Consider the following 17,303-nt stretch of genomic DNA (forward strand, 5'->3'; position numbering starts at 1 on the left):
ATTATTAATGGTTAAGAGCATAGGCCTGGGGGTTGAGCTGCCTGGGTTAAAATCTCAGTTCCATGCAAGTATCTTGTGCAAGACACTTAACCAATCTGGGCCTCAACTTCTGCATCTGTAAGATGGACATATTAACGGCACCAACTTTAAAAGGCTGTTGTATGTAACTGTTAGATATTATATTGTTACTTCTTACTGCCTCTTAAAAAAATTAAATGTATGATGTCTAGAAACTGTTCTGAAATTTTCCAGAAAAAAAAAGTGAGGGGTAACAGATGAAATAAGAATGGCAAAATGTTGAAAACTGAAGTTAGATTAGGAATATGTGGGAGTTCACTGTATGTCTATGTATTTTTATGTGTGAAAATTCCCATGTAAAAATAATAAAATAGTAACAACAAAAACTCTATCAACGTTATTTTTGGAAAATGAAGAAAAGAAATATTCACAGATTTAGATATAATTCCTAATGTTAGGACTTTACAATTTCAAGGGTTGATCACCATCTTAAGAAAGCTTGTAAAACACTTAAGTCAGTACTAGAATACTAGGAAAATATAAACATATAGCTGTTGGATACATTTTTTTTAAAGCTGTAAATAAAACGTACAGCTATTAGACATAAAACAAAACAAAACAAAAAACCCTGTGAAATAGGATTTTCCAGTCACATAGAAGGAAAATGATATCTGTAGCTTGGTATAAATTTTCCAGTAATAGCATTACTCATGGACTCAGCAAGTGCTATATCTCACGCAAAGAAGATGAGGATAATATGATGTTGAAAACTGTTTAATGACTTAAAATGTGGTTCCAGCAATTACCAAGTCACTGATATGCCTAACTGTGTGAAAAGAAACTTACCAGGAAATGTGAGTACTAACAGGCAGTATTTCTAAATTAACATTTATTCAATACTTTATATATGCAAATAAATTAGTAATTTAGTCTTAAGACACCTACTTTACAGCCCTAAACGTGTACATTCAACATAGTCAAAACTTTTTTTTCTCCTCAATAAGAAAACAGGACTTACATATTCTGGTTCTCTTATTTGGGGGCATATATAGTATTTATATTTCCTTCATGTCTGGAGGAAATATAACCTATAAATACTTAACTTACAAGTTAATAAATAAGGAGGTCCTTATATGCACAATTAATTGGGAAACCCAAGGTTATAGCACTATAAAAGGAAAATGTAAGCGAAGTTCAGATAAGGTACACTGAATAGATCACTCTCAAATGTAGCTTCTATTAAGGTTATTTTAAAACATCTGAAGTTCTTGGCAAATGTTATCAGGAACAAAACATGATGCATAAATTCTCAACCTAATTGGCAAATGGGAATAACTCAAAGTCCAACAACTCAATTCGTATATCATTTTGACTTTCTAGGCTTAAACAGAGAACTCTAATAAATTTAAAAGACAGTAATGTGAAGCAAGAGTCAAATAGTAGCAAGAGTCAAACTACTGATTACAACAGATAAACTAATGTTTATTATATGATTTAAAGTACTGACTTAAAATAACTCATTCTTAGCTGATCTGATTAAACTCATTAATTACCTACAACTGTTTTGCCTTAGAGTTTGAATGTACAATAAAATACTTCACATGTAGAATATTCTTTCCATCAGTTCACTACAGCAATAACAAATAAGTGCTGATGGATAGTGTATGAAAAGTTGTCCCAGCAGTACCAAACAATATCCATCCATACAAATCATATTATTAAAGTTTAGTAAATAGATCTAATTAAAATTTGAGATATTCCAACCCTCTCCTAATTCCTAACACACACTAAAACATACTAGACTTGGAGTCAGAAAGCCAGCACTAAAAATATATCTAGAAGAAAACCCTATCTCTTAAGCATCAAAGGAAGTCAATTTTTTGAGAGCACAGAGAGTTGACAATATAGCTAAGTTCCATCAGTATTTCAGTTTATTCTGAATATAAATAATTTAAAAATGATTTCCTAAATGCTTTGTCTGTGATGAGAGGGTGATGATGACTGAATCCACCTCATAAGAGAGGAGGATTAAATGCGAATATATACAAACACTCAGAACGTTACCAAGACTACTAAATACTCAATAAATGTTAGGTATTTTTATCATCACATCATCCACTATTGGGTGGTAAAGGGACTTGAGGCAAACTTCTTGGAGGGCATTCTGGTAACAATAGCTAGCAAACTTTTAACTGAATATATCTTTTCATACACTTTTAAAAATTATTCCTTAACAAATGTGCAAAAATACATGTACAAGGCTGTTCAATGCAGCAAATATTCATCAACAACAGCTGGCTGAATAAACTATGAAACATCCTACAAAAGGGATACTATGCAACTGTTGTTTTAAATGAGATAATTATACATACTGATATTTTTTTAAACCCACATTATCTATTTACCTTTACATATACTTTCACATTTTCTGAAGGAGATAAGAAAAAGAAACTGCTGATTACTTCTGGGTAGTTAGACTGGGACCTAAGAAGAGGAGGTAAACTTTCATTTTTTATTTTATGCTTTCTTGATAGTTTTAAAATTTCATGCCCAGTGAATATTATTATTAAATCATTATTAAAAATAAAACAAAAACTAGTTTAAAACAGAACATTGGTCTAGAAACCAGAAAACATGAGGAGTACCTGGCTTCAACTTCTGGATTTGTGTTTCCAGAGACAGTTACTGGTAATATCTGAAAATCATGCAGTTGAAACAATGTAATCCTTCTAAGAAAGAGTTAAAAAAAAAACCCAAAACCCACATGCTACAATAAGTATAAACAAGATTTAAAAATGAATTACAGAGTTTGCATTTATCTTGAATGCTTGATATATGAGCTCCTTTCTTCCCAGGAAAAGACACTGATACTGGCCTATGTTTATTCTCATGTGCCTCCTACAAATATCAGTTCCTTGGAACTTCTGCTTTACAATCATCAACCATCCTGCCTCACTAATTTCAAGCAGAAATTGGGCTCCGCTGCTCCCTCTCCCCAAACTACAGTCTTCACATTCTAATTACCTAAGAAAGATGTGAAATGTGACAGTTACGCAAGACAATTCTTATTCTCATCTCCCTCTTTCTCAAGAAACTGTAGAGTACTGTTGCTGTAACCTCTTCCCAGCTGTAGGTGATCTCAATGAACCCTTTTTACAACAAATACTTGGATAGGATTTTAAAAAATGAACTAAACTAAACACAGCTAAGATGAAAATTAAGAACAAAGTTACTAGTTTCAGGGTTCTGGCAGGAATAGACAAATAAACATGTAAGAGGGAGGAGAATCTTGGGAAAGGATGAAAGGGAGGGAGAAATGGCATAGAACAGGGAGGACATCAGGCAAAGAGTGGGAAAGCTCTGTGTGTCAGTATTGAAAACCATGATGTTAGAACGCTCCGCCCCTCATTTTCCTTACACTGTCACAAGAAATTAATCTCTTCCCTCAGTTCAGAGTTCACTCCTCAATGTTCACTTCAACTTACTTTAAATTACAACAAACTGTAAAAACAATAGATATAGAACATACTTATACTTCAGAGATTGTACATAAACTTATTCTAGTTAATGGAACATTTACTGCGGTGGGGGATGCACTCAAGCTAATCATCTATCAATTCAATTTTAACTGATTAATCATATGCTCGACTGGACACTGTCAGGACTAAAAGTTTGTGTTCTAGTATTAGAATGAAAGTTACCTCTCAAATACCTGAAATTATTTTTCAATTATAAGGAACATGACAAGGGAATCATAAACAATAATAAAGTACTTAAAGGAAAAATAAATGTCTTTTTTAGTGATTAAATTGTTCTTACTGTATATGAATGTGAAAGAAATCCATCACAGAGCTACCTGAAAAAGTACTCATAAAAGTTCAACATACAAAAAAAACAAAACACTAAAGGAAAAAAAAAAACTGTACCATAAATCAGCAATTCACAAAACATAATCTAATATACATAAAATGAAAATTTTCTTTTAAAAAATCATAAACCCTCTTGCTTTATTTTTATCAGAAAAAAATATAAATTTTCTATTTAAAAAATTTAAAAATGTGTATCTTAGAATTGGGGCCATGGTTTAATACTACAGTTGGTAATTACTTATCAGGCTTAAACATAAGTTAATAGAACCTCATATTCCTTCTAAATACAATGAAATCATAAAGTGTAGAAGATTAGCACAAACAATGCAATAGCTTCCATCCTTTACTAAACTTAAGAAACACAGTTTTTACCTGAGGGAACAGTTGGATTGTTTTGGTGGTTTTCACTGGCAGAAACAAACAAATCTTCTTCTCCTTCAGTTGATGAGCTGGAAGAAGATTCACTGCTGAGGTCATTGTCACTGGAACTACTAGAACTGGGGAGCAATGCATATTTTCTTCGGGCTAATACTTCTCGTTTTTTCCTCTGCATTAATATCCTCTCTTTTTGTTTCTGTGTCCTCTGTGAGGAATTGTTTTTTACAAATCTCTTTCTGCATGGAAGTCTCCTTAATGAACTGCTATGAAAACAGGGTCTTTTCATTAACAATCCCGAAACAGATTCTGTCTCAGTCCGAGGCCACTTTTGGGACCGTGCACCATGAGTTCTACTTTTAGCACTCAAAATTGCCTGGGAATGTCTTACAGAGACTTCTTTATCCTCATCTGAAGTCACAGTATCAGAATCTCCAAAATGCAGACTAGATGAAGGAGAAGAAAGACAATCACTAAAGGAGGAATCATTATCTTCATCACTTGGTGTTTCTAGGTGTTGCCTCAATCCTAATATTCCCTGGTTCTCTTTAGCACAATTTTGCATGTATGAAGGGCCAGCCTGCTGGCTTTTGCGTTTTTTCCTCACAACACTTTTTTCTTGTTCTTGTTGGTTACCATTCATGTCCTTCTCTTGTTTTTGAGAATCATCACACAAATGAGAGAATTCATTCCCCACTTTACTATTAATCATCTCAACTCCTGCAGGAAAACTTCTGGCTGCCCCAATGGGCTCTGGATGCAAGAGGATCCCTTTCAGACTCTCCTGTGTCTCTGGCGCATCAGAAGGAATCTCACTCTTCATATCCACTTCTAAGGTATAGAGCTTGTTATATCCAGGAGTCCATTGAGACATGGGAAACTGTAAGGAAGGCCTAGAAGACACAATTGGATATTAAGAAGATTGTTAATGTGGCTTTTCTTATACTATTTAAAGAGTTCTCAGAGTCCACTGAAAATATCTTTATATTAGGGCAGAAATGCCTTTTCTTCACCAGAATATAATGACTATAACAAGTCATTTAACATTCTTGGAAACATTTTTTCTCTGATATCTGTTACCCATATATCCAATTTTTAGAAATACAGTAAAGATCACAGAACACAGGCCTGCATAAAAACTTCTTTCTATTAACCGAAAGCTGATTCTACTGTGTATCTTCCTAACTTCAGCAACATATTTGGTCAAAATCCAATAATCTCTTCAAAACCCAGAATAGTAAAAGTAAACAAAACGGTTAGAATTCAGAAGACTTTGATTAGTCAACAATGTTTTTCTCCTGGTATCACATTTTAAAGTGATAATTACATTAAATAGTTTTCTGCACATCTAAATGGTTACTATGTTAGATGGATTACCATAAACAATGAACTAGTATAAATATAACTACTCTTTCATGGTTCTTTCCTTCAAACTACTCTTTTCTCTAATGAGAATCTGAACTCACCAATTGACAGTAGGCACTACTACTGCATTTCAGAAAGTTTTAGATTTATACAGGAAGACTAGAGCCAAGACTGTGAGTTGCTGAAGATCACTCAGTTAAAGCAACACAGCAGAAAACAAAAATCAAACTTCCTACAGCTAATCTAAATAGCTAAATCATTAATCTCTGAAATTACGAGCTGCTGAACAAGGGGACTTGAAATTAAAGCATCTACATCAATGCAATGTACATATGAAATGGTGATACTGTAAGGTAGTAAATATCATGACTTAAAATGGAACACATTCATTTAAAATGTAGTTAATGTGACAAATGAAGACCTCTACTAGTGCTGAAAATGATTTAAATGATGTTAACAATTTTAAATTTTCATTGAAGTGAAACACATATATATTCTGAGTTTATAGCTTGATGAATTCTCATAAAGTGAAAACATTCATGTTAATAGCTCCAAGATTGAGAAACATAAGATAACTAGCACTTCAGAAATCCCCTTCCAGTTACTCCATCCACCAAGAGTTATAATCACTATCCTAACTTCTAACACCATGGATTAGTTTGTACTTATGCACTTTGTAAACCACTGTCTAAAAAGAGAGGAAAAAAAAGATATTTAGCAAGTTTTTTCCTTTTCCACAAATGACAGTTACAGAAATATACAACCTCACAGGCCTCCCACTGTATTTTAGTATATGACTATTATCAGAACAGATAACAGTAATTTAAAAAATCTAACAGCTTATTTCTATATGAAACTATCAAAAGTACTATCTTCTATTAGTCTTATTTACAAAGGCAAGAGGTGTTATATCCAAGATCAGCCCTGTGTGGAGTTTAGCAGGAGCAGCAGCAAAGGAGGAATAATAAGATAGGTGAACATATGGGCAAAGAAGCGAGAAAATTACAAGAGGTAGCCAATCAGACAAGGATCATCATAACTAAATGCAAGAAAAAACAAGTCACAATGATAAGGCACAGGTGCATGTGATTTAAGATTCAAGCAGGTCCCACTAGGATGGCTATAATAAAAAATACAGATAGTAAAAAGGGTTGGCAAGGATGTAAAGAAATTGAAACGCTCATACATTGCTGATGGGAATGTAAAATGGTATACACACTTTGGAAAAGTAGTTTGGTAGTTCCTCAAAAGATTAAATACAGAGTTACTACATTCTATTCATAGCACCATTAGCTAGTTACAAGAGCCAAAAAGTGTAAACAACACAAATGTCTATCAAATGATGAATAAATAAATCGATAACAGACTAATACTCAGTAATCAAAATAAATGAAGTACTGATTCATGTTACATGATACGAACCTCAAAAATACTACACTAGGTTTTAAAAAGTCACAAAAGACCATGTATTTTAAGATTCTTTTTACTTAAAAAGTCCAGAATAGGCAACCACAGAAATAAAAAGTAGATTAGTACTGTCTAGGGATAGGGATAACAGGATGACTGAGGTGTGATGGCCAAAGAATATAGGATTTAGCTTTGGTGAACTGAAAATGTTTTAAAATTGACTGTGGTTGATGGTTTTTTAACCCTGCAAATATTCTAAAAACCAATGAACTGTATACTTAAAAAGGGAGAATGGCGTGGTATGTGAGTTATTTCTCAATAAAGACGTTGCCAAAAAGTCAAGAGGGGGGACCCTCCTACATTGCTGGTGGGAATGTAAACTGGTACAGGCACTATGGAGAATAGTATGAAGGTTCCTTTAAAAACTAAAAACAGAGTTACTACACGATCCAGCAATCCCATTCCTGGGCATATATCCAGAAAAGATGAAAACTCTTAATTTGCAAAGATACTTGCACCCCAACGTTCATAGAAGCACTATTACAGAAGGCAAGACATGGAAGTAACCTAAATGTCCATCAACAGATGAATGGATAAATAAGATGCTGTATATACACAGTGGAATATTATTCAGCCATTAAAAAGAATGTAATTATGCTATCTGCAGCAACAGGAACGGACCTAAAGAAAGGAAGTCAGCAAAAGATATGATATCACTTATACATGGAATCTAAAAAAAAGGATACAAACAAACTTATTTACAAAACAGAAATAGACACAGACACAGAAAACAAACTTATGGCTACCAAAGGGGAAAGGTGGAGAAGGGATAAATTAGGCGTTTGGATTAACAGATACACACTACTATATATAAAACAGATAAACAACAAGGACCTATTATATAGCACAGGGAACTATATTCAATATCTTTTACCCTATAATGGAAAAGACTCTGAAAAAGAATATATATATGTATAAGTGAATCAATTTGCTGCACACCTGAAACTAACACAACATTGTAAATCAATTATATTTCAATTTAAAAAAAAGTCAAGAGGGTAAGTATCAAGATTTCTGATAACTATGGACCCCTCTTTTGATTCTTATCAAAAGAAACACATCATTGAAAAAATCTGGTGGTGGGTGGGAAGGGACAGACTGGGATTTCAAAATGTAGAACAGATAAACAAGATTATACTGTATAGCACAGGGAAATATATACAAGATCCTATGGTAGCTCACAGTGAAAAAAAATGTGACAATGAATACATGTATGTTCATGTATAACTGAAAAACTGTGCTCTACACTGGAACTTGACACAACACTGTAAAATGATTATAAATCAATAAAAACTGTTAAAAAAAAAAAAAAAAAGAAAAAAGAAAAAATCTGGGGTTGTTCCAGAAGCCCATGTCTCGCAGGAGTTGTGCTGAGTTGGATCTCTGAGGAAACAGTCTTTATATGCTGAAGAAAAAAAAACTGTTTTAGACTTCTAATCCTTAATTACCAAGTCATCCTCTGGGGCTTGGTAATTGAGGTCCTGAGAGGCAACAAAAACTTGCCAAAAGAACAAATAAATTCTGAGAACTGGAATCCAGAAGTGAATTTACAAAGAAGTGATTCTTGGCATAATTCACTAAACTCAGTTTCTTTTCCATCAGTTTATACCTCAAAACCAAAATAATGAAGCCTTTATGGTTAACTCTGCTCTGGCTTTTAGTGAACTGTGTCTGCCCAACTGAAGCAGTGAGGGGGTAAGGGAGAGAGGTGGTGTATGGTATGGTTTATGTGTTTGTACACCAGTAACTGTTCTCTGAGTTATCATGTCATGCAGTCATTAAATGCAAAATTAACATCCTGTATTACCTGAGATGTTCCCACCAAGGAAGTATAAATACATGCTCTATTTTGAACTGAGAAAAAGAGGAGGAGGAAGGTCATGTAAAGAAATAAACACAAATACTACATTTTTTAACTAAAAAAGCAACAAAACACAAAGGATCAGTAAAGAATATTCTGAACGATTTGCTATTTGCTAAAATCACAATCTAGTCTTTTATTTCTGTAAAAACTATTGGCTAATCAAATTTACAAATGAGGCAGGTATGTACTAGATATATCTATCTCCTCGGCCACATTATGAATAGCTTGAAATTATACATTATTCAATACTGAAACTGTAACACTTGTCCCTCTTTGTACTGGTTTGATCCAATCATTTTACTTGCTATGTCATAATAGCAACATATCAATTACTCCTGGTATCAGTTCAGGATAAACAACCAGTAGTAAATCTTGCAAGAAAAAAGCACAATAGCTAAAAAGTCTAATTTTCAAAATTAAAAACTGGGGTTAGGATTTGGCAATTTACATGATAAATTAAGCTTATGTGAGGGTATTAGGTTAATAATGAGGCAGTAAAAACTCATTAAGACTACCAATACAACTTTCAGGAACTCTACCCCTAAATTGTGATATGGTTTAGAAACAGTCATTATTGGTATAAACTTTCACTATCAATGATAAGTATACATACTTTTTAAAAGATAAACACATTTTTTAATTTTATAAATGAAAATGATAATTAATTTTACAGAATTCTAAAGGAACAAGATGATAAAAGAAAACCACAAGATAACTTTGCATTCTTCTATAAAAGTTTTAGAGATTTTCAGAAAATCAACTAGAAATGTTCATGGTTTATCTTTTTTCATATAATTCAATGGAAGATTAATATTTGTACCATAGGGATATTACTTAGGGAATGTTTTAAAATTTTAATTCCCTTTCACTGCTATTTATTTTACTTTGTGCCAGCTTAAGAATATTAAATCAGATACATGCACCCCAATGTTCATAGCAGCACTATTTACAATAGCCAACACATGAGAACCTAAATGTCCATCAACAAATGACTAGATAAAGAAGCTGTGATGTATTTATATAATTGAATACTACTCAGCCATAAAAAATAATAAAATAATATCATTTGCAGCAACATGGATGGACCTGGAGACTATCATTCTAAGCGAAGCAAGCCAGAAAGAGAAAGAAAAATACCATATATCACTTATATGTGGAACCTTAAAAAAAAAAAAGACAAACTTATTTACAAAACAGAAGCAGACTCACAGACATAGAAAACAAACTTATGGTTACTGGAGGGGGAAAGAGGTGGGAAGGGATTAAACTGAGAGTTCAAGATTTGCAGATACTAATATATATAAAACAGATAAACAACAAGTTCATACTCTATAGCACAGGGAACTATGTTCAGTATCTTGTAGTAACTTATGGTGAAAAGAATATGAAAACAAATATATGTATGTTCATGTATGACTGAAGCATTCATGTACACCAGAAATTGACACAACATTGTAAACTGACTATACTTCAATAAAAATTTTTTTTAAATAATATTAAATCAAGAACCTGACAGAATACTCTCTCCTATCATCCAAATGCTTTATAATGACCACTACCTATAGCTAGATAATAAGGATAATATACTTTGTTACATAATATAAATAGTGAAAACTTCATTAGCAAGAAAGAACAGTATCAACAGAGTGAAAAAGCAACCCAGGGAACAGAGGAAAATATTTGCAAATCACATATCTGATAAGCAATTGGTACGAAGAATATATAAAGATCTCGTGGAACGCAAGAACAAAAAAACAAATAACCCAACTAAAAATTATCAAAGGAGTTGAATAGTCATCTCTTTAAAGAAGATACACACACGAAAAAATGCTCAAGATTTCACTGACAATTAGGGAAGTATAAGTCAAAAATTCGAGATACCAATTCACACCCATTAGGATGGTTATTATTAAAGAAACAAAGTAACAGGTGTTGTTAAGAACTTTGAAAAACTGGAACTCTTGAGCACTGGTGATGGGAACATAAAATGGTACAGCAGCTGTGGAAAAGGGTGTGGCAATTCCTCAAAAAGTTAACACAGAATTACCATAGGATCTAGCAATCTCACTTCTGGGTATATACCTAAAAGAAAACACAGACTTGAAGAACAGATATTTGCAGACACGTGTTCATGGCAGCATTATTCATAATAGTCAAAAGGTGGAAGCAACCTAAGAATGCACTGACAGATGAATGTATAAATGAAATGTGGCATACATACAATGGAGTATTTTTCAGCTTTAAAAGTTTAGGAACTTGTACACAGATGTTTACAGAGTTTTAATCATAACTGACAAAATTTGGAAGCAATCAAGATGTCCTTCAGCAGGTGAACTGATAAATAAACTGTTGTATATCCAGACAATGGAGTATTATTCAGTGCTAAAAAGGGAGCTATCAAGCCATGAAAAGACATGGGGGGAACTTAAATGCGTATTATTAAGTGAAAGAAGCCAATCTGAAAAGGCTACATTCTGTATAGTTCCAACTATTTAACATTCTGGAAAAGGGAAAACTATGGAGACAACAAACAGATCAGAGGTGGCAGGGCAGGGGCGGGAAGGACAATGAACAGGTAGAGTACAGAGAATTTTTAGGCAGTAGAAATACTCTGATATTATAATGATGGCTATATGCCATTACTCATTTGTCTAAATCCAAAGAATGTACAATACCAACAGTGAACCCTAAGGTAAACTATAAACCTTTGCATGATTATGGTGAGTCAAATTAACTTCATCCATGGTTAAAAAAAAAAAAAAAGGTAACATTTTGGTGACTGATGCTGATAATGGGGAAGGCTATGCATATGTAGGGGCAGACAATGTATGAGAAATCTCTGCATCCCCCTTTCAATTTTGTTGTAAACCTAAAATTGCTCTTAAAAAGTCTTTAAAAAATAAGAAAACTCTGACAAATGCTACAACATGAATGGACCCTGAAGGACATTAGGCTAAGCGAAATAAGTGAGTCACAAAAGGTCAAACAGTATGATTCCACTTTTATGAGGTACCTAGGGTAGTCAAATTCATGGAGACGGAAAGTAGAACGGTGGCTGCAAGGAGCTAGGGAGAGAAGGGAATGAGAGAGTTATATGACTTCAGAGTGTCAGCCGGGAAATATAAAAAAGTTCTGGATGTGGATGGTGGTGATGGTTGTACAGCAATGTGAATGTACTTTAATGCCAAACTGTATACTTAAAAATGGTTAAAATGTATCTTATAACGAGCTATAATGGAAAAGAATCTGAAAAAAATATACACGTATGTATATGTATAACTGAATCCCTTTGCTGGACACCTGAAACTAACATTGTAAACCGACGACAGTTTAAAATAACGATTAAAAAGGGGAAAAAAAAGCAAAATAGAAACAATCATGGTAAAATAAAATTGCAATGAAAACTCATAAAGTAATTCCATAAAACAAAATTACAAAGTAAAATACTTAACTAAATCCCTTAAGTATAACATCTAAAATATTCTTTTAATGTTACAGTAAATTATCTTTCTTACAATTTGAATTTTTTCTTTAAAAAAGAAAACCAGGAATAGGAGTACCTAAGCTCCTATTGGGTTAATTCATTTATCCAAAGATCAGAGTTCTAATAATATACTGTACCAATATCTAAATCAATAAATACTTAATGGACACTTTAACAACTGTGAATGTTTTAAGGAAGGTTAATCAAATTCATTCTTCACCTGACATAGCAAATTCTTACACCTTGAAATCTTTCAAGGCATGTAATTTAGAAAATACATAATACACAGGGGAAAGCATTTATAATCTAAGTACTCAGAATCAGGAACTCACGTGTGTATCTATAAACCAGTTTTAAAAAATTAAATAAAAACTTATTAACACTTTAAGCAAAGTTTTATTATCTTTACAATGTTGTAATGGTGTAATATGAGCATAGAAATTTCATTATCATCTATATAACCAAAAAGAGACTAGTAATTTTTAGTAAATAGCTTATAATGGTGTAAAATCTGACAAATTTAATCATTCTCAGCAGAAGTACTTGGCTGGGTAAAGATAAGTTTAGTGCTATTTGTGGCAAACAGGGATTATATTTTGAGGTGGCTTTGATAAGATTAATATAAACAAACACAAAGCTTTATATTAATTTAGATAAATTATTTGGCTTTAAGTCGTGAAATCTACTATGTGATTTTGAAAATTTACCATAGTGAAAATGAATATATATTGTCTTCATGTAAATACATTGTCTCCGCTAAAGAGTTGGTATCACTTGAGTCATTTATAAAGGTGAATAAAACTAGACTGCATTTAAAGGAAAAAAAAAGGCTAAAATGTAGAATCTTAAATAAATAAATAGGGAGTTCAGGATTAGTAGATACAAACTACTATATATAAACTAGATAAACAACAAGGTCCTACTGTATAACACAGGGAACTATATTCAATACCTTTTTAATGGCCTATAATGAGAAAGAATATGAAAAGGAATATATATATATGTATGTGTAAATGAATCACTATGCTGTACACCAGAAATTAAGACAACACTGTAAACCGACTACACTTCAAAAAAAATTGGTTGAAGTAGTAAATTTCATATTATGTATATTGTACCACACACACACACACAAAATCCCTACACATTTAATCCTTTTGTGGCATCTCTTACTCAGAGAACCTGGACTAACACACACTCCACTTAAAAGTCTTTTTTCCCCATCACTCTATATGACATTCTGATTTTCATCAAGTAGTTGACTGTCAGTTATTTTTATTATATATTGTACAAGTTCTTTCACTAAAATGCAAGTTCCAACAAGGCAGTAACTGTGTCTGTACTATTCACTGCCTGACCTCTTACACTAAAACAGGTGACTGGCACACAGTAAGCAATTAATATTTATTTGTATTGGATTAATCAGTAAAAGAATGAATGAATAAAAGTAAAAAATGACTGCTGTGTTTCTAGCTTGGATAACTGAGAATATGATGATACCAATCACTAAGATAGGAAAGAGGAGAATATGAAGAATGAGAATAGTAATCAAATTATGTAATAATGTCTAAGACTTTTTGAACATTTTCCATGGCCCATTTTTCAGTTACAGAAGCTCTAGAACCACAGAAGACATTTATTTCACATGTGGGAGTCCAACAAGCCCTTAAAATAGAGAAACTAATCACAAAAGAGAACAGTAGGGAAAGAAGAGATTTTCTTCTCTATAAAATTGATAACCTGATCTACATGCAGCTTCTAGATTCACAGTAAGTATAAAATAGGAAAGTGGTTGTATCTTTCAGAAAGTCTGTATAGAGCACTTTTAATGTCTCTAAGGATATCAAGGCCCAAGGTTAAAACATAATCTTCAAAAAGAGAACCCTCCTACACTGTTGGTGGGAATGTAAATTGGTGCAGCCACAATGGAAAACAGTATGGAGATCCCTTAAGAAACTAAAAATAGAGTTGCCATGTGACCCAACAATCTCACTCTCGGGCATATATCCAGAGGAAACTCTAATTTGAAACGATACATCCACTCCAATGTTTCATAGCAGCACTGTTTACAACAGTCAAGACATGCAAGCAATCTAAATGTCCACTGACAGATGAATGGATAAAAAAGCTATAGCATACATACAATGGAATATTGCTCAGCCATAAAAAGGAATGAAATAGCGCCATTTGCAGCAACATGAATGGACACAGAGATTATCACATTAAGTGAAGTAAATCAGACAAAGACAAATGTTATGATATCACTTGTATGTGGACTCTAAAAAAATAATACCATTGAATTTATTTACAAAACAGAAACAGACTCAGACATAGAAGACAAACTTTTGGTTACCAAAGGGGAAAGGGTGTGAGAGAGGGATAAATTAGGAGTTTAGAATTAGCAGATACAAACTACTATATATAAAACAGATAGGGGCAGGGTATAGCTCAGCGGCAGAGTATGTGTCTAACATGCACAGGGTCCTGGGTTCAAACCCCAGTACTTCCATTAATGGAAACCTAATTACCCCCCCAAAATAAAACTATTTAAAAAAAACAGATAAACAACAAGGTCCTATTGTATTGCACAAGGAACAATATTTAATAACCTGTAATAAACCGATAATGGATAAGAATATAAAAAATAATATATATGTATAACTGAGTCACTCTGCTGTATACCAGAAACTAACACAACATTGCAAATCAACTATATTACAATCAATCAATCAATCAATCTTCAAACCAGAGAACTAACTGGCTGGATTCAGACATGTTTTATTTGGCCTGCACAATTCAGGGGTAAAAAAGGAGATGGTTAATGGTGAAACATTATAGGCGTTCTCATTAGAATCAAGAAGGAAAAAAAAAAGGGTTTTCATTGATATTTAGCACTGCTCTGGAAAGATCAGTTAAGTCACTCAAACAAAAGAACGGACATAAACATTTAAAAAGGAGGGTTTTTTTGGTCATTTTTTTCAGATGACATCAACAGATGAGATCACCAGGAAAGCCACTGGAAACAGTAAGACAGGCCAGTCATATGTATGTTTAGCAAAATGCTACTTCAAAATCAGTGACTTCCCTTTAAACAAACAGTAGCTAGTTAGAAAACGTTACAGAACAAGAACAAAGAAAAAAAAAAAGAAAAAAAAAAAGAAAATGTTACAGAACAACAAAAATATACCACTCACCATAGAGATGAAAAGATTTAATACCTAGTATCAAATTTAATGAGACACACAGGACTTACATGAAACAACTATTGTTATGTCAATTATGCAAAAATTAATGGAAAAATTTTAAATTATAAAATAAGGGAAACTAGTATTCTAGTTCTCTTCACCTTCAAACACTCCCTGTTATCCATAGTCCTCCAGAGCACTATAGATCTGTTCATCGTTCTGTGTTAAGGAGCTCAGAATTTCTCCTTACTTTTCAAAGTAAAATCTTGAAACCCTCTGGGTAGAAAAAAGGAAGGACAGGGAGTCTCACTGAATGACTCTATGCTGATATAAAAAGGAGTGCCCTATTATTTACTAGAGTCACAGATCAGTCTTAGGGTTGCATTTCAAAGTCACTGAATTAAGTATGGGGGGGAGGGTACATAGCTCAGTGGTAAAGTGCCTGCTTAGCATGCTCAAGGTCCTGGATTCGATCCCCAGTACCTCCATTAAAAAAATAAATAAACAAACCTAATTACCGCTCCCCAAGAAAAATTTTTTAAAAAAAAGAATGATTTATATGGAGAGTGAAAGGACTGAGACCTAAATCTAGGGATGTTCACATTACTCCTTAACCTAAACAGATATCCACAGAGATAATGACTTGAGAGGAACTGGACATGGAATACTCATGTGAGAAGATTCAGAGACATCCTCCATTCCACGTTGTTCTCGATATTACTGCTCATGGTATTAAAAGGAATGAAGGTGGTACAATGAAGATATAGTACAATAGAGTTTATAACTGTCAGACTCTGAAAGTTGCCTTGTGAGAGGTCTGCCCAGGATCATATTTCCTCTAAAAGGGTAAGGGGGAACTGAGAAACACAGATCGCATCATGTTTACATTTAGAGTTCAGTTCATATGGGTTGATTATCTCAGCTAAGGCTTACTCTATGAAAGTAGAATCTTTGTGCCCCACCCCCCAGGACAAATCTGACCTCAAATGACTCAAGGTAGAAAACTAGTTAACCAAATCACGAAGAGGCAGATTTCAAGACTAAGAAGTCTCACAAAATTTTTGAGAAAGCAAGAGAAAATGAAGGCATTATAACAATAACCAAAAAAAAGCTATAGCAAATCTAGGAACTATGGGAAAACATAAAGGAAAATGAAACGCTCAAAGGATACTGAGTGATAACAGGGAAGGTGATTATCCACATTTAAGTGGGATCATTGACAAAAAGGAGTAAATAATGAAGCAAAGATAAGTGTTATTTATTTGAGTACTAAAAATATTTGGATTCAAGTCTTGACTCTGTTCCTGACTAGCTGTGTAACCTAGGGCGTATTACTTAAGCTAACACTGTTTCTCCTCTATAAAATTAGGACAATTATAGTATCTACCTCATAAAGTTGCCTTCAGGGTTAAATGAGAGTACCTAGCAGAGTACTTGGCATAATAACTATTATTATTAATTCCTTTCCTAGAGGAGCAGTTACACACATAAGGCATATAATGTTTAAGGCCTTGCCTTGTTACTAGAAATAAACAAAATCCTTAGAGACAAAGAGGGGTATAAAATTGACTATTCCTATGGAACCTTAAAAGAAATAAAGGACTAAGTTTCTTTGGCACAAAACCTATAAAAGCAAAAAATTCTAGACTTTTCTATGAAGGATTAGAAAGTTTGGG

The 17,303-nt window shown here is 33.2% G+C and overlaps 1 protein-coding gene across 8 annotated transcripts in view; it reads right to left on the reverse strand.

Annotated features, from left to right (window-relative positions):
* The window catches only part of RNF111 (ring finger protein 111), a 77,431-nt gene that overhangs the window by 38,578 nt on the left and 21,550 nt on the right, over window positions 1-17,303 (reverse strand). For all 8 annotated transcript variants that reach the window (XM_032481081.1, XM_032481083.1, XM_032481082.1 and 5 more), the window contains exon 2: window positions 4,260-5,155. In XM_032481081.1, coding sequence (XP_032336972.1) covers window positions 4,260-5,136 — 877 coding nt within the window. In that variant the 5' untranslated portion in view covers window positions 5,137-5,155. The remainder of the gene's footprint in view (window positions 1-4,259; window positions 5,156-17,303) is intronic.

Source organism: Camelus ferus, chromosome 6 (assembly GCF_009834535.1).
Source record: "Camelus ferus isolate YT-003-E chromosome 6, BCGSAC_Cfer_1.0, whole genome shotgun sequence".
NCBI lineage: Eukaryota > Metazoa > Chordata > Mammalia > Artiodactyla > Camelidae > Camelus > Camelus ferus.